This window comes from Ricinus communis, chromosome 5, assembly GCF_019578655.1.
Source record: "Ricinus communis isolate WT05 ecotype wild-type chromosome 5, ASM1957865v1, whole genome shotgun sequence".
NCBI classification, from domain to species: Eukaryota; Viridiplantae; Streptophyta; class Magnoliopsida; order Malpighiales; family Euphorbiaceae; genus Ricinus; species Ricinus communis.
Genome location: NC_063260.1, coordinates 14,207,470 through 14,226,439, shown reverse-complemented (window position 1 = coordinate 14,226,439; position 18,970 = coordinate 14,207,470). Strand labels below are relative to the sequence as shown.

Below are 18,970 nucleotides of genomic sequence, written 5' to 3'. Positions count from 1 at the left end.
GTGTGGTTTGCCTCTGAAGACCTTTCTCTTAAGGCTCTTTCCTTCTAGACCTGTAGCTGACAAGGATTGATGTTTGTAAAGGGTTAATTTTACTGTTATGTTCTATTCCATGGTTTTCATGCTGATTCACTATCTGCACAGCACAAGTTGACCAAAAAACAGTGGTGATCACAATTTTAATGATTAACATAGTTGTTGCTAACAGTTCTACATAATCTTCAGTATTAAGGCCTACCAAGCTAGGAAATGTCTGCACATTGAATTGTTGAGCCAAATTTCAGAATGCAAGAGCCTGCCTGATCTGTTTTCTTGAACGAATTATAGAACCAAAAAAAAAAAAACCTTCTTTAGAAAACAAAAAAAATCAGATGCTAATTTTATTGCTCTTATTTCGGACTGGACTCCTGGCATACGTAGGGAATGCCTTTTTGTACATTCAATGAAGCTATGCCATTCTTGAACTATACAGGGTGAGAATACAAGATTAAATAATAAATAAAACAAAAAAATTAGAGTAATATTCATTAATAAATTAGATAAGTATCTTTCTTTAATCACTGATAAGTTTTCTAGTAGTTGAACTCCATGTTTCTATAATCAACTCGATTCCCTCAAGAAATACGCCCATGAAACGATTGCTTTGGACTTCAAAAAAAAATTGTTTGGATATATCCTTGGTTTGTTCACTCCTTATTTCAAAAAATTATTTTCCACCAAATAAGCTTTTTCTGGTTTCTTCTCCATAAACTCCACATCAGACGTGGTTTTATGACAGATTTTAAGCTGAAAGACTTCAGAAAACTCTCTAATCAGAGACTTGCAAGTAATATCAATGAGCTTGAGATCATCAAGTTGAGGCATATCTATAGTATGACGTCCATTACAAGACTGAACTTTTTGTAGCAATCCCTTGATGCTTCCAACTTTTCGGTTCCTGATCCCACAAGGGACTATCCAGTTGAAAGGTTCCAAATCTGTGGTGACGTTTAGCGCCAAACCGTGATATGTTATCCAGCGGGATACTTTTACCCCAATTGCAGCCAATTTCTGATCTCCTGAAGCAGGAATTTAAAAATAAAACAATCAGGAGAATGCTAAACATCTAGACTATTCTTGTGATACACTCTGCACTTATATTCATGAGGAACAATGAGCTGTGAAACTCTGCAGGTAAACAATGCCATGAATAAGTGGATTAAGTGGATTCGTATCATCAACTTATTCCATTCGCATCTCTTTTCCTCTCGTCCAGTAATGTCAGGGTGTGTTGAATAAGTGGATTCGTACCTAAAATTTGGAATTGGGATCTGAAACTACAAATCTATTGTTTGGAGTCCAAACTTTGGATGGAGCAAAGCAAGTAAAGTTAGATTTGAGCTCAAATTCATTGGTGGATTTGAAGAGCAAATTGAATGAATTTAAATGACTACTAAATTGGTGTCATTTCACCAAATCCATCTAAAGCCATTACATCCCCTCATCCATTTTTATACCACCATCATCTGGCAGCCATTGCCGCCACCAACCCCCCAGGTGGTGGTGGTGGTTCTGAAGTGGTAGCAGTAATAGCTAAGTAACAATTAAATACTCAATAAGATCACCTGAGGCTTGAACCCATTGCCGCAATCTTAAACCTGCAATTTCTCTATGGCAGCTTACAGTACAAGAGAACATACAAGAACTGATTCCCAGTTTCCAGAGAGACTAGAGTATTGCTGATACTAAAGTTATTAAGATAGGATTTATTGAATTGGTTTCAGTAAGCAGCCATTAAATAACGGATAAGCATTTTCTTTACAGTAATAAACTATGTTATATCACATAATACTTTTTTTCTTTTTAATTCTTTTTAAAGTTCACGCAAATTAAGTTGCATAAATTAAGGACAGAGAACATACCAGCCCAAACTCCAGTTAAACCTTCAATGCGAGAAGCCTGGATAGAAAATGTTGATGAAAGAACACGAATGACCACTTCCTCAAGTGTCCTGAGGTACCAATGGAGATCCATCTTATGATTTCGGAGATTGATAATTGGGTACATAACTACCTACATTGTGACAAACATCCATAACTAGTTGGCCCCAAAATTCAGAAAGATTACAATTTTCTGCATAAGTAGAGAATTACCTGACCAGGCCCATGATATGTGACTTCTCCTCCTCGTTCAATTCGATAAACCTCGAAAGGAGCATCGTTTACATCAAAATTCAAGAACCCAACAGAACTGCCTGCACCTAATGTATATACAGGACGATGCTGTAAAACAATCAGTGTATCTGGACACTCTTCATTCCTTTCAATTAAGGCCTTTTTCTCTCTAACAATCTCTTTTTGCCAATCCCACGCGTTCCCGTATGGCACTACTTCTTTACACAAATCAAAAAGCTCACACCTGCATAGTCCAAGTTTGTACTTTCAAAATTGCAAGATAAGTGTTCGTGAAAATGCGCAAGAGACACAGAGACCAAACTTACGCTCTCCAATCAGACGCCCTCTGATTCGAAACTCGGTTCAACGAGACCACTTTACGCCAAAAAGGAGAGTGCCTGTTTGCTGGCCGCGTGGGGATTAAGCCAAAACTCGGACTTGCTGATACGACGATCATAACTTTTCTCTATAATTTAGGACAAGAAAGAGAGAAGTAGCATCGCTCATTAACCATTACATATGATTTGGGGAAGTATTCGGTGCCAGCGGAGAAATCAAGAGCGAAAACGAGCATCTAGTCCCAGTTGATCCAGACCGTTGAAGGTAGGTAGGACCCACCACTGGACTGAAATGGACGCTCCAGATGCAAGTTCAGGATAGAAGTGACATTCTGAAAAGAATAAAGGCTAATAATTTTGTACGTGATGAACGGCAACCCCCCGAGTGATGCTAGTACAATAAGAATAAGAGAAATAAGAAGAAAGTAGAAAGGAATTTCAGAAGAAAAGGGGGATATGAAGTTTCTCATTTATGTTCATAGTAATTAGCACGAGGAATACATCATTCAAGTGGAAATATATATTGTCATTTCATCTCTGAATTCTAAGAGACTGCTCATCAACAATAACAGAAATCTGACACATACCAGAAAACAAAGAAATAGCAAACTAACAAGAGACACTTGTCTTTCTATTTACACAAATATTTCCCACGTAACACTCGCGCCTCCTTTAAAACGCCTTGTCCATAAGGTTAAGTTTTAGAAACCTCTTCTCTAGATCAAACAAAAACTCCCATGTAGAGTCTTCTAGCAACATATCAGACTACTGAACAAGGACTTTGGTTGCAGCTTGATTACCTCTCTTGACCATTTTCCTATCAAGAATGGCTATAGGTACTGGAGATTGCACTTGGATAGCAGGTAAGTCAACTGAAACAGAGATATGCTATGACACCGATTTCTTCAGTTGAGAAACGTGGAACACTGGATGAATAGAAGCACCAGCAGGTAATCGAAGTTTATAAACCACCGCTCCAACTTTGTCTACGATAGTGTAAGGACCATAGTACAAGGGAGAGAGCTTATGAACTCTTCGATTAGCTACACTTTGCTGTTTGTAGGACTGCAACTTGAGATACACCGAATCACCAATAGCAAATTGCCTCTCGGATCTATGTTTATCAGCCATTTGTTTCATATGATGTTGAGCCCTTTTAAAATAAAACTGAAGCACCTGTAAGGCTAGCTCCCTATCTTGTAGAAATTGATCAACAGCTGCAATTGGGGAGTCGCCAAGGAAATAGGAAATATGCAATGGAGGTGGCATTCCATAAACAATTTCGAGAGGGGTTGCATGAACAGAGCTGTGATAGTTCGTGTTGTACCACCATTCCGCTAATGGCAACCATTTGAGCCAAGATTGATGAGTATTACCCACCATACATCTCAAATAAGTTTCTAAACATCGGTTGACTACCTCAGTTTGGCCATCCGTCTGTGGATGATAAGCAGTGGATGGTTTCAGCTCAACCCCTTGCAGCTTAAACAACTCATCCCAGAAATTGCTAACGAATACAGGGTCCCTGTCACTCACGATGGACGTTGGCATGCCATGGATTTAAAGACATTATCAAAGAACAATTGAGCTACAATAGTGGTTGTATAAGGATGACTAAGAGCTAGAAAATGTGCATATTTGCTCAAACGGTCAACAACAACCAGAATAACATCCTTCCCTTTGGACAATGGTAGCCCTTCAATGAAATCCATACTGAGGTCTGTCCAAATTCCTTCTAGAATAGGCAGGGGCTGTAGCAAGCCTGGAATGTTAACATTTTCAGGTTTACAAACTTTACAAGTGGGACAAGCTCGAATATGGTTCCTGACGTCTTTCTCCAATCCTTTCCAATAGAATAAAAGTTGTAGCCTCTTAACTGTGGCCTGAACTTCGGAGTGTCCCCCCCCATGGGAGAATTATGAAACAGTTGCAATATTTTGTTCTTTAACGGAGCATGATTGCCTACCACCAATTGCCCTTTTTTGCGCAAGATACCAGAAATCCAAGTGTATGGGCTGTCAAGTAATTGTTATTGTTGTAACTTGGAAACCAGATTTTGTATATCATTATCCATGGACCAGCTAGCTTCAATTTCTGGAAATAATTCAATGGCTGTTGAGGATATAGTTAGAACTAATAATTCATGACTGTGTATGCGAGAGAGAGCATCTGCTGTAATATTTTCTTTTCCCTTCTTATAAGTAATCTCAAAATCATAACCGAACAGCTTACATGTATTTCTGTTGGTTGCTAGTTGTTATTTGTTGCTCCAATAAGAATTTTAAACTGTGTTGGTCGGTCTTGATGAGAAAGTGCCCACTACATAGGTAATGATCCCATTTTTTTACAGCAAAGACAACGGCGATGAGTTCTTTCTCATAAACAGATAGAGACAAATGCTTGAAAGCCAAGGATTTACTGATAAATGCAATAGGATGGGAGTCTTGCATTAAGATGGCGCCTATGCCCGTGTCACAAGCATCTGTTTCTACTACTAAAAGCTTATCCAAAGATGGAAGAACTAGTACCGGAGCTGTGGTTAACGCTTCCTTCAATTTATCAAAAGCTTTTTGGGCATTGGAGTTCCAACAAAAGGCATCTTTTTTTTAGTAATTCAGTCAAGGGTTTACTAATAATTACATAGCCTTGTATGAACCTTCTATAGTACCCAGCTAATCCAAGAAACCCCCTCAATTTTTTTAAAGTTGAAGGGTACAGGCCAAGATTGTACAACAGCAATCTTTTTAGGGTCAGTTGCCACCCCTGCAGCGGAGATAAAGTGTCCCAAATATTCCACTGAAACTCCCCCAAACATACATTTACTAAGTTTAGCAACCAGTTTATGTTCCACCATTTTATCAAAAACCAATTTCAGATGTTGCAAATGTGTCTCCAAGCTACTACTGTAAATAAGTATATCATCAAAGAAAACTAAAACAAACTTTCTAAGATAAGGCCTGAATATGTCATTCATAAGGCTTTGGAAGGTGGATGGTGCATTAGTGAGGCCAAAAGGCATAACAAGAAATTCATAATGGCCATCATGAGTCCTAAAGCTTGTTTTATGAACATCTAAGGGAAGCATTCTGATTTGGTAATTAACCAGATCTAAGATCAATCTAAGTAAAAATAATTGCCCCATGCAACTTATCTAATAGCTCCTTAATTATAGGAATGGGAAATCAATCCTTGATGGTATTTTTATTCAACTCTCTATAATCAATGCACATCTACTAAGTATTATCTTTTTTCTTAACTAAGACAATAAGAGAAGAGAAAGAACTCATACTAGGCTGAATCACACCACTATCCAGTAATTCCTTCACCATTTTCTCAATAACATCCTTTTGCAAAGAAGAGTGTCTATAAGGCCTAACATTAACTGGTTTAGCCCCTTCAACCAATGGGATTCTATGATCATGAGATCTATGAGGAGGTAATCCCTTAGGCTCTTCAAATATATGATTATACTTTTCAAGTAATAAAGAAATTTGAGGATGGTTTACCTTCAAATTGAGAAGTGTTTGCTGGATGATCCCTGCCTGAGAACTAGTTGTATTTGCAGGAGAAGTTGCACAACCAGCCTTGGGTATTTGGTGAACACGTAGAGCATATAGGGTTGTATGGTCAGAGTGCATTATCATCTTATTGATGATTTTTTCTGAAACTTGTTGAACCTTGGTCTCCTGATTTCCATACAACCTGTGAGTTTGCCCTTCCAGGTTGAACTCCATTATCAATTCATGGAAATTGAACATAATGTTACCAAGGGAGGAGAGCCAATGAATTCCAAGGACCATATCGCAGCCACCAAGGGGCATCACCAAAAAAGATGCAGAAAATATTATTACCATGCATTTTCCAATCAAACTGGTCACAACCCTGGTTACACACCATCTCTTGTCCATTAGCAACTATAATATACACTAGTTCAATGGGGTTTAGTTGACAACCAATTTTTTAGCAGTAGCAAGATCTAAAAAATTGTGGGTACTATCGGAGTCAATTAGCACATGAATTGGCTGTTTTTTACATGTCCCCTTCACTCTCATGGTTTGAAATGGCTTTTGATAGATACCACCTATAGCCTGTAATGAAATCGTTGGAAATTGATCTGCTATCTCTGTATCCTACTACATTTCCTCTGTGGTTTCACCATCTTCTTTTGGAAAATCTTGCACTATAACCATATGCAACTGTTTCTTTTGCATTGGTGCCCCGGAACAACTTCTCATCGCACCAGAAACAAAGATTTTTTGCTCTTTTTCACTGATTTCCTCATCTGTTAATCTTCTAGTTCTTGGATTAAAGGGTTTAAGGTTATTGTATTTAGATCCATTGGTATTTTTTCGATAGTTCTAGTTTGATTTGTAGGTATGTGGGTTAGTGTTTGGAATAGTATTTGGAGAGGAAGGAAAGGTAGTCTAGGTGTTGGTAGGATTGATGGTTTGGTCAAGGGGCTTTTGGTATATTTAGTGGCCTATAAATATGAATCTTGCATCCGAGCTAGAGATAGGCTTGTTGTACACTGGTGGGATTCAACATTAGAATAAGGATTCTCAACTCCTCCTTTAATCCACTCAAAAAACAGCTAAGTGAATATTCTTCACTTAATGTAACCTTGTGAGAGAGCACATCAAATTCTTCCAAGTAATCTGATACTGACCCAATTTGAACCAACATTTTTAAATCAGCCATAGGGTCCTTATAAGTTCGTACCCTAAATCTACACTTGATTGCTCGAACATAATCATTCCAAGGAGGTTCTCCCAACTCACCTCTGTTTTTAATGAACGTTTGATGCCACTGCAAAGCTCGTCCCTCTAAGTGAATCAAAGCCAACTTAACTTGTGAATTGCTTGGAGTTTGATCAATCTGAAAAAACCTATCATATTTAAACAACCACCCTTCCACATCTTCCCCACCAAACCGAGGAAATTCAACCTTAGTAAATCTGGAAGCTAAGTGATAATTAGTATTGCCAGTGCCTTGTTGCATATAGTCAGCAGTGGAAGCATGATTTGGAAAACCATAACTAGAATTAGATGGAGATAAAATATTGTTACTAGGCTGCCTTGAGTTCGTCAATGCTCGAATCTCATTCATCATCAGAGTCATGGATTGATTATGTTTCTTGCTAAGATCAGTTATGGCCTGGTCTTGTTTTGTTACAGAGTCCAAAAGAACCTTGTTGTTCTCAGATAGCATTCCTCGGACTATCGATTTAATAGACTCTTCCATTTTCTTAAATTCTTGAGATCTAGTGTTATCTGAAACAGCCATGGCTGTCAAGGTTTACAGATGTGATAAGAAGAAAAAAAAATTGATGGTGGGTTATTTGATCAGAACTGCTCTAATATCATATGATACCAGTATAATAAGAATACAAGAAATAAGAAGAAAGGAGAAAGGAATTTCAGAAGAAAAAGGGGGAAAAGAAGCTTCTCATTCATGTTCATAGTAATTAGCATGAAGAATACATCATTCTGGTGGGAATATATACTGTCATTCCATCCCTAAATTCTAAGAGACAGCTCATCAATAATAATAGAAATCTGACACATAACAGAAAATAAAGAAATAGTCAACTAACAAGAGATACCTGTCTTTCTATTTACACAAATATTTTCCACATAACACCAAGTTAACCGAGATGCTAGTCTCTTGGAGAAATGATGTGCTTTTTTCTTTTTTTCTTAACAAGATTCTGGATTTTCTAAGAATGAGAACACAAATTGATTTCTATGGCGAGCTTCAATTGTAAATTTAATTTTATACTGTTTTATGTAATTGGAAGGGAAAAAATGCGGCACCAAAAGAAATAGCATTTTAAATACTACTTTGTCATTGCTCTAAAAAGAAAACCATGACTTAAAACCCCAGAAGAGAGGCCGTAAACTGGAAGAAGATGTATCTCACACTTTTCTGTTGCATATACGTTTGACATGATATTAGATGTTAAACAGGCACAGCTGCTAGAGCAAAATTTCCACTGCTAGCTTCAGCTTAAAACACTTCCTGTGGATAATTAAGTTTGGGATGTTTACCAACTGCTAGAGCAACACTTCCCACTGCTAACTTGGTCCACTTCTATCTTTCCTAGTTTATAACATTGACAGAACTCCAAAGGCAAAATCTATTATTAAATTTTTGAATTTTTTTATTATTTTTTATCTGAGTTTTTTAAATTTTAATTTATTTTATTTAAATTTTACACTTCTATTTTTAGTTTTATTCATAGTTTATATATATATATATATATATATTTTTAAAATTTTGTTTATTCAATTGAGTGCTTATATTTTTATTTTTACTTTAATTAATGACCGTTGGTTCCTTTCTCAATCAAAATAAATATAAAAATATAAAAATTAAATAAAACTAAATAAAAAAATTAAATAACTCAATAAAATAGAACCGAAAAGTACAAAGACTTATAAATCCATTTTGCCAATTTCAAAATCAGATGGCAAGGCATACATATGTCGGATGGCAACAGTTCGTGGCTAAGAATGACAGCGGGTGGGTATCCGCCATTTAAGGTTATCCATAATTGACTAAAATATATATACTCAATTATATAAAAAAAAATTCTGAAATAGACTGGTCTACCATGTCATATGTGAGCAAATTGAATTAAATATTTTATGTGATATTATTTATTAAACGATGTATTATATTGGTTGGTTTATTTATTGTCATTAATCTTTATGATTAAAAACAAATCAATACAAATGCAATAACTAATAAATAATGATATATTACTATGCAATTGGTTTTGTTTACGGATAACGTGATAAACTGAAACTATTTAAAAATTTCTCCAAATTTCTTAAATATTACTTTTATTACTCAAAGGTATCCCAAATTTGAATAGAGTTATCTGAATACTATCCAAACACGTTTAATATATAACTTTTACAATAAGTTTTATGAATATTTAAATGGGCGGCGGATCCTCTATGCATTAAATATCTATTTATATGAATAGTCAAACAATTACATAAATATCTATTTATAATAACTAAATTTTAAAATAAATTAGTAATAATAAATTAAATTAAATTATAAAATTCTAAACTAATTAAATTCAAAATTAAAGTTCAATATATTAATACACTTAACATAAATTGGTCATATTTAAAATAATATTATGGAATATCAAATAAAGATTAGATATAATATCTAATATTCTAATATATAATTATATTCGGATAATGAATGTTTAATAAGTCAAATTCGAATTCAATACAAATATTAAAATTTATAATTAGATTTTATTACAGTTATCCAAATTTATCCTATTAGGACTCTATCTACGGTGGGTACCCGAAAAAAGTCCGCTCCACTGCATCCATATCTGTGGCCCCTCAGAAACGAAAAGCAGTTAAATTAATCTTAACTTCAGAAGAAATGCTAACAATCCAGGAGTGCAATATTCTAAAAAGTGGCATGTTCAGTGACACTGCCAGTATCCAAAACCCAAATTCCCATTCCCTATGATTCTGGCTTTTCTGAAAATGAAGCTTCAGAAATAGATCAGAGCAGCTATTTCCACTATGATTTCAGCATCAACATCTAGAGTACATACAAGACAAATCTTCCCTGAATGTGGTTTAGAACAGGATTTGGTATTTGCAAGGCCCAGAACTGAAGGACCGTCGTCATATTCATTCCACTTACAGCAATAAGCTAAAATTTAACAGCCTTCAAGAAATTTAAATCACGAGACATATCATACAGTTGTACACCAGAAAAATGCAAATGATGGACGTACATGAACTGTTGACATCAGCGATAAGAGGATCTTTATAGTAGAATATGCAACTGACCTGCAGTGTCCATTTAAAATGTCCATGCCACACATGAACCAAAAATTGAGTTCACCATTGCTTCCTGCAACTCCACTATCCACATCCAAGCGTGGCCAAAACTACATTATGTCTCTAGTTTCTCTTTGTATCTTTTTCTTCCAAAGCCTTTTCAGCCTCCAACGACAATGAACCTTGTTTCGAGAAGAAATTATGACCTTAAATGTCTGGCGCCATATTTTATGACAGAACGTGTGATCGCCAAAATTTTCGAACACGAAGCCACTCTCAGTAATTGACCGTTAATTATTTTACACAAATTCTGTTAGTAATTATCTGTCGGAAATTTGGAAAGTTTAGCGACAACATCGAATTCCGTCTGTTAATTGGTAACTACCTTGAAATAAACTAATATCAATCAATATATCCGCAAATTACGAACACCAACTTGACCAACTTGATATACTATATCATCCATTAATTTACTTTGTCCTCAGGCCACCTTTACCATGCATTGGTTTTATGTTATCCTCACAGAACTTACTAATACTGCTGCAATTTGCTTTTTCGGCCACTAGGGAAGTTCTGAAGCTGTCCTCTCTATCTCTTTATATCCTTCAGGAATTGTTGGCCTCATACAAATATTGATAGATTCTTTTATCATGGACAATAGTAGGAAGTAGAGATTCCAACTTAAAATCTTTATAATAGAGATCCACCACTATGCTAAATACCTAGTGGTAAATATTGATAGATGATGAGATCGAAATCTGAGACTTCCCCACTGTTCACACTATATACAATTGTGAGGAGACCGACGAGTTTTGGTAGTAAGACAAAATTAGTTGGATAGTGACATGTAATATGATTAGAATACAAGTAGTGAAGAAGGTCCGCGTATCTCATACACTGTAACAATGAAGTGAACTTGGACTTTCTGTCGCGAACCTACTTAGTATGACTGATTGCCCATATGAGTATTAATTAAGAGATTCAATAGTTTGTTTTGACTTGATAATTAAGTATCCTGCTGCTAAATGTGGTAGTTAATGGATTCCTCATGTTATATTTTAATTAATTGAACTCCCTGTTAAACCTAATTCCTATATTAAACTTGATTAGTTAGTATAACTATCTTTTTCTTTTCTTTCTCCATCCTAATTGAAAAAGCAAACATAAGAGCATGTTTCACGAGATCCTTACATGAAATTATAGAAGTCTTTCAATCAATATAAATGGTAAGACTTATCTATTCCAAGTATATCTATATAATATATAAGAAATAGATGAGTGATCTGTAATTTAAAGATTTTACATTTAAAATATTGAATAATTACAGCAGACTCAATATTACTTAATATTAATAAATGTTGGTTACTCATTTATCAGTTTACATAATTTTAGAATAAATCATTATTATTGTTTATAATTTAATATGCTCTTCAACCAATAATATGCATGAAAGTTGAAATCCTTATTTCTATGTTAGGTAAATTATTTCCTATAGGACGAGTATAAAAAATTAACTATCTATTATTATATATTTAATGACGCATTCATCCACTTATGAAATTAAAGAAAAAATAGCAGGCATGCATTAATATTTTGGTCACATGAGCTAGTATAACTACTACATGGCCAAGAATAAGATCCTCATTAAATAATTGACTACATTTTGTCACTTGCAGAGCTAGCTAGCATGGAACTAGCTGTCAATTATCTTTCAAGCTGTGTCTTATCCTTGTACTCAAATTTGTATTCAAGTTGGTAATCTTTTGAAAGGTCACCTAGGGCTTACATTATATGATCATACTTTTCTTTAGGAAAGAAAAGAAAAGGAGAAAATTGACTTCCTGTTTGATGCATTAACAAAAATCTGATATGATATATGAAAAAAAAAAATTAACAAAAAAGAAATAAAGTCTTGCTTTCTAATAGCACTAGGCTTGTACCTTTGTAAGATTCACAAAGACATAATATTTTTATGCTAAGACTTCCCAACAGTGAAGACGTAATTATGGGTTTAACAGATGATTAAGGAAATGGGCATTCGGATCAATATAAAATTACTTCCTCGATTCTTGATTATTTTCAATGTATATTTAGGTTTTTACATCCGTCCAACTTCGAAGTAGTCAATTCTTTTACGTTTCCAAAAATTAGATGAGGAAATCAATAACCTTCTCGTGTAGAGTGTTAGCTCGGAAGAAATTCAGGAGGTGGTATTCTCTGTTCACCCGGATAAGGCCGCCAATTGGGATACCTTCGCAAGTCGATTCTTTCAAAAGCATTGGCAGCTTATTAGTCAGGAAATATGCATTTGGAGCTTTAATCATACTATGATTTTCCTTCGTCCAAAGACAAAGAATCTCTACTCAGTGAGTCGCTAACGACCAATTAGTTTATATACAATTTATTATAAGATTACCTCAAAATTTTTGGTATGTGTTTTCCAATATTTCTTAGCCCAGCTGATTAGTTCCATACAAAAGGTAATTTATGTTCTGCACTTTGATCCACCTTGCACTGTAGTTTGGAAATAGAAAATACGTGCAGAAATTGTCCCGCATCTTTAGTTTTTTTAAAAAATTTAAAATTATGATAAAATAAATTATAAAATCTATATTATATAATTTAAAATTATATATTTAATAAAAAAATAATTTTTTATCTATATATTGTACGATTGCTAATTATTATAGTTGTAAATAATAAAGTAAATTGAGTTTATAGATAAAATTAAATATATTTTATAAATCATAATAAATTAAATATTTTTAATGTCCTTAAATTTTTTTTACTTATAAATTTAAATTTTATGTGTTAAAAATAAGCAAAATGTATCAAAATATAGTAATATATGTCAAAAAGAATTATATCTCTAAATGTAATATTTATTTATTTATGTTATAGGTTAATAAAACTTAAGAATTATACATATTTTTTATTTTTTAATTAGTCATCCTAAAGAGAAATTAAAAACCGATATACTTTCGGTAAATGATAAAATAAATTATTTATTAAAATTAATATAATATAATTTTTAGGAACCCTTTATATACTAAAATCTTATATTATTAATACATTTGAAATTTAAGAATCTCATCAATATGTAATTGATAATCCTATAACCAAAAGTTTTATATTTTTATAATGGACATCAATATTCATTATTCATAATTTAATGTTTATTATTTATTGTAATGATGTTCAGTTTGTGTTTCGTCAATTTTTAACTGCTCATTAGTTTATTGAAGGATGTTTATTATTTATGATCTACATATTCATTAATTTGTTCTTATCAATTTAGTAGTTATAACTTTATATATGTAATATCCGGAATTTTTATTTAATAATATAATATTAATAATTATTAATAAATTAGTTTTTATTCAAATTATTTTTAAACTTTATTTCGATTTGGTTTAATTGAAATAATTTAAACATAATTTTGAAATTTAATATTAGATAAATAAAAGAGTTATTTTTATACCCAATTAGTTTGATTTTTAAGGAGTTAATTAAATAAATTATTTGAGAAATAAATTATATTGTTGGTCATTCCAAATTTTCTCCAAATGTATATATATATAAATAAAATTATATATTGGAGAATTATGGAAGAATTTGTAAAGGATATTTTTATAAAAGAAATTTCTTGAGGAAATTGGTATTTTGATTAGCTAGTGGTATTTAATTTTAAGTTGGAGAATATTTAGCAAATTGGTTATTTAATTTAATTGTGTGTTAGGACTAAATTGAAAATTTATTTTGGAATAAGGATTAAAGGTATAATTTCATTAATATGTGGTTTTAATGAAAATTTGTGTGTTTGGTATTTTTGTAATTAAATAATATCGGCCAGGGGTATATATGTAATTATGTATTTTCAGTAATTCTAATTTGGCCTAAATTAATAAGTCAGGGGCTTAATTGAAAAGATAGAGAAAAGCTTATGGGTTAATTGGAAATTTTTCAGGATGAAATTGTAAGTAATTAAAAAAGTTAAGGGACCTAATTGTAAGAAATGAAATTTTGGAGGTCTAATGTCGATAGTAAATAAAAAAATGTTAAACTAAAGCTATTCTATAAATATTTATATTTTAATATAAATATCTTTTTAATAAAATAAAATTAATCAATAATAGAGATTTAATATTTAAATGACAATGCATGTTTAATGACCATTTAATATCGATTTAATGAAATCAGAGTTGTGATGTATGTATTGTACTTGGCCGGACCATATTATAATTTGGTTCAAGATTCAAGATATAAGTCCCCTCTACAAAGTTGCTTCACAAAAGGCATATCAACTTTGAAAAATATTTTCATCAATTATAAAATGATGCATCACCTAAAGTCCAAGAAGTCTGGAACAAATTATGGCTTGGCTTATTTATGTCTTCAGGCTTAGGTCTTAAAGCCACTCAAAAGTATTCACATAACTAGACAAAGTCTATATACAAATACCTTCTTTTTGCTGATGATTCACTATATTTTGTTAATGCAATTATCTATGATATTCAATGACTGCGGAATATCCTTCATAGATATGCTATTACTATTGGTCAGAAAAATAATCCAACCGAGTTAACCATCTTTTTTGTTCCAATACCCACTCCAATGTCAATTGCACCTTATTGGTATACTCAAGAGTTAGTCATATTATGACTGACGATTGTTATTTGGATCCACCCGCTCAAATAGCCCAATCCCAAAAGCAAGTTTCTCTAGCTTGATTGCAAAAGTTAGTCAAAATATTCAGGAATGGAAAGCATTATCGTTTATAACAATTTCTTACTAGCAAATTAAGGGAAATTGTTTCTAGGATTTAATTGTTAAATCTAAATACGTTTCATTACAACAATTAATTATTTGAGGTAAGACATAAAATAATCATACGACTGACGTGTTGTCCGGTGTCCTCGATGATATCTATGCAATAAGCAATGGTGCATTGTGTTCTTGGTATAAAACCCGAATAAAATAAACTCTTTGATATGATGGCTAAAAGGTAAAAAAATAACATGAAAAGACTTGGAGATTTGTTACATGCACCGAAAGATAATATATGGACGTGGATAGAATTGATTTTGATTTAGATGTTAAAGATGTGCAAATTTCAATTTAATTTAGTTTAAATTCTTTGTTTACCATATTGTTGAGCACCGTCTACCCTATGAAACCTCATATTATTTAGTGAATTATAGTTTATTAGACTAAACCACTTTCTTTGTCTTCTAATTGCAAGCCTGAAATTTCTTCTACCTTGCCATTAGTCTTCTGCTCGTTCTTTTCTAATATTTTAGTCATTTTTCTTCTCTTTTTTTTATTATTTATCAAAAAATTATTCTTTTGATTACTTTATGTAGAATAGTCTTTTTTTTTTGTACTAGTTAATTCTTTTAATAACATTGTGTATATTGTAAGTGTTATATGGTTCTTCAATTACAAGTAATATAGTTATAATTTTAAGACAAAATGATTCCAGATATTTCGATTTTTTTATTATTTTTTCGAATCTATCATCACCTTTAAAATTTATCAATTTAGTTCATTATCTTTGCATATTGTATCATATCTACCCACAATTATTTTGGTGTGTGCCACTCATGGCATATGACATGCACACTTGATTTATTTATTTGACTATGTGGCTTATAATTTAAAGAAGCTCAAAACTCACTGTTTTATGCTTAAAAAAGAAAAAAAAAAAAAAAAAGGAAGAACCATCCCAACTACTATGATCTTTCACCATTTTTTTAAATATATACTTACCTTATAATTTTATTTTTTTGGTCTATCATCTTTGTATTTTATACCAAATCTATCCAAGTTGTTTCAGACATGTACGTATGATGACATTAAATAAATTTAGACAAAAATAATATTAATGTCAAATAAAAATACTAAAAAAATTATTCAAGTCAATATTGTTTGCATTATATATATCTATCTAATGAATCTAAATAAAAAAAACAAATGCTTCAATGTTGTTTATAGTACACATATGCACCATGCAATATTATGGCAACTTCTTAAACTTTTGAAAAGGCTTTGGCAGAATATGCTGCCTATTTTGAATCACCAAAGTTGCATTCCTACTAATCTTTCGTATTATTGTCCTAAATGATCTGACCACCTTTTTTTCCGTTTGAACAAATTGATGTATGTTGGCAATAAAAAAACACATATGCGTGTCATGTCATCATAAGCACACGCCTGAAATAACTTGGGTAGATTTGATATAGAACGCAAAGATGATGGACCAAAAAGATAAAATTATAAGGTGAGAATATATTTGAAAAAATGGCGAAAGATCGTGGTAGTTGGAATGGTTTTCCCTTCCCTTTATTTAAGCATAAAATGATGAGTTTTGAGTTTTCGTGTGCACATCCTTCCCAGTTTTTTGTTTTCATAATTGTCCTGTTGCTGGAGTCATAAATTATTAAACTACTTTTATTTTATATGTTTTAAATAACTGAGCGTAGTTAATGTTGAATATAATTAAGGTTAACATCTAAACTTTAAATTTATTTATTTTTTAAATAAATTGAGATTATATTTTTCTCTATATAATATTAGAAGTATTATTTTTAAGAGTTAAACTCTTAAAAATATTCTTAAGATAATTGAACTAGTGATAATTTCTGATCAAATAAATTATCCACTTGGGTGTAAATTCCTTTTTCTTTAACAATTTATGTATTAATTTTTAAAATTTAAAATGTTTTTAACATATGTGTTTAATTTTTAATATATATAATTATTATTTTAATATGTGTATTTAATTTTAATATATAAAATTTAAATTTATATGTAATTTTATAATTTTTTATTAATTTATTGATTAATAAATTACATTCCTAATTAAATACTCATTCTAATCCTAAGAAATAACATATAAATAATAAATTAATTTTCTAATTAGATAATGATTAGTTTTTAATTATATAATGATATTCTAAAAAACAACATATTAATTTTACTTAATATTATATTAACTAATAATTTTTTAATTAGATAATAATTCTAATATTCACTAATAAATTAAGTTTTAATTATATAATAATTTTTAATTCTAAGAAATAATAATATCAATTATATTGATAATATTAATTTATATAATATTAAAATTAATAAATAAATATCTTTAAAACATCTTTATATTACTATAAAATTAAAAAATTAAAAAATAATTAGATTGCTATTATTTATTAACATATTATAAATTAATATTAAACTTAAAAATTTAATTAAATTATATTTGATAAATTTAATTTTATAATTAAATTAATAATAATAGTTATGCGATTCATAAATAGACAATTAGTTTATGTAAATATTAAAGTAGAATAAAATGTAATAAAGAGAAGTACGCTTCCAGAAAATCAGAAGGTGTCTTGAATTCTTCTCAAACTTAGACTTGCTCTTTAAGATAGACATTGAGAAGATTCTACTGTATAAAAATATTGAAATTATTTTCAGAAGAAAACCATTAAAATAAATAATAAAATTTTAAAACAAGAGCATAAAAAGAAGGATCCTCAAATATCTAGCGCCACCTGTTTCAAATCTCATAAAAGAAAAAATGGAATTGAAATAGCAAAATATTAGGCCAAAAATATTTTGACGCGATGCTCAAATTTCTAATGAATTATTATTTTAGTGTTAGAATTAAATATTCACTGATCATTAATTTAATTTAGCATAAAAAGACTTTATAATTAACTCAATGAAGTTATATTTTAGTTCTTTAAATATATTTGATTATAAAATAAATAAAAAATAAAATACTTATTTCATATAAAATAATTATATTAAAATTTATTTTAAGTTATATATAAGATAAATAATTAATAAAATAATATTTTATTTAATATAAATAGTGTAAATAAATGATATATATTAGTTAAAAGGTTTATATATATATGAAACTGATATTGAGCTTCAATAATTCTTGTATTTTTTAAAATTTAGAAATCTAAAAATAATAAAAGGATACTTGCTTTAGTTTTTAGAAATTTTTATTCTATTTGATGAATGAATCTGGTTCTACAATTGAGCTGAAACAAGAAACAAATTTATATTTTTATTTAGTCAATTTGTCTTTTTTAATTATTTTACCACAAGAACAGAACCCAACTGAAATAACTAAAAGTTATTAAAAAAACTGAAATAAATATCAAATTAAGTTTTCAAATTGTAGGAACGACCTTTCACTAAAAGCAAAAGCCCTTTCCTTTCTGTTTTTTCTTTTTAAAATATTTCCCATTCTTTAAGCATGTACAAGGTAAAATGGAAACCTTAAGAAACAGAAGAAAAGTCCAAGTAATTGGGCAGTCCTCCTGGGGTTTGCTTATTACATCAGTGTCACGTCACCTTCAGACAAGTTCATCGTAAGCTGTGCAAGTAGTGGAACCCAGGTAGGTAATGCACCAAGTCCGAGAGTGCCCAATTGGGAAAACTCCAGTTGTTAGTCAACCGTCATGATTGGACCAGATTAAATTGAAAGTATTTCATGGGTCCCGGATTGCTTGTCTTTTACATTCGAGACAAGTTTTTACCTCGTGTATCCGAGGTGGCTCTTCACTGTACTTGCTCGCTCACTTCCATCTCTTTTCCTTGATTATTATTATTATTATTATTATTATTATTATTATTATTA

General features: G+C 31.2%; 1 protein-coding gene across 1 annotated transcript; it reads right to left on the bottom strand.

Annotated features, from left to right (window-relative positions):
- Positions 1 to 346: 346 nt before the first annotated feature.
- Positions 347 to 2,907, bottom strand: LOC8279650 (octanoyltransferase LIP2p, chloroplastic). The gene is made up of 4 exons (XM_002529747.4): positions 2,477 to 2,907; positions 2,130 to 2,394; positions 1,899 to 2,049; positions 347 to 1,055 (listed from the first exon to the last, which is right to left on the bottom strand). The coding sequence occupies exons 1-4, from the start codon at positions 2,605 to 2,607 to the stop codon at positions 691 to 693; spliced, it is 912 nt and encodes a 303-aa protein (XP_002529793.1). The 5' UTR covers positions 2,608 to 2,907; the 3' UTR covers positions 347 to 690.
- Positions 2,908 to 18,970: the final 16,063 nt, after the last annotated feature.

What these genes read in the sequence shown, in the direction of transcription:
- LOC8279650 (XM_002529747.4), bottom strand. Translation starts at nt 2,607, where the DNA reads ATGATCGTCGTATCAGCAAGTCCGAGTTTTGGCTTAATCCCCACGCGG. An exon ending in AGGGCGTCTGATTGGAGAGC is followed by an intron (nt 2,395 to 2,476) that starts GTAAGTTTGGTC and finishes TGGACTATGCAG; the next exon opens with GTGTGAGCTTTTTGATTTGT. An exon ending in CATATCATGGGCCTGGTCAG is followed by an intron (nt 2,050 to 2,129) that starts GTAATTCTCTAC and finishes GTCACAATGTAG; the next exon opens with GTAGTTATGTACCCAATTAT.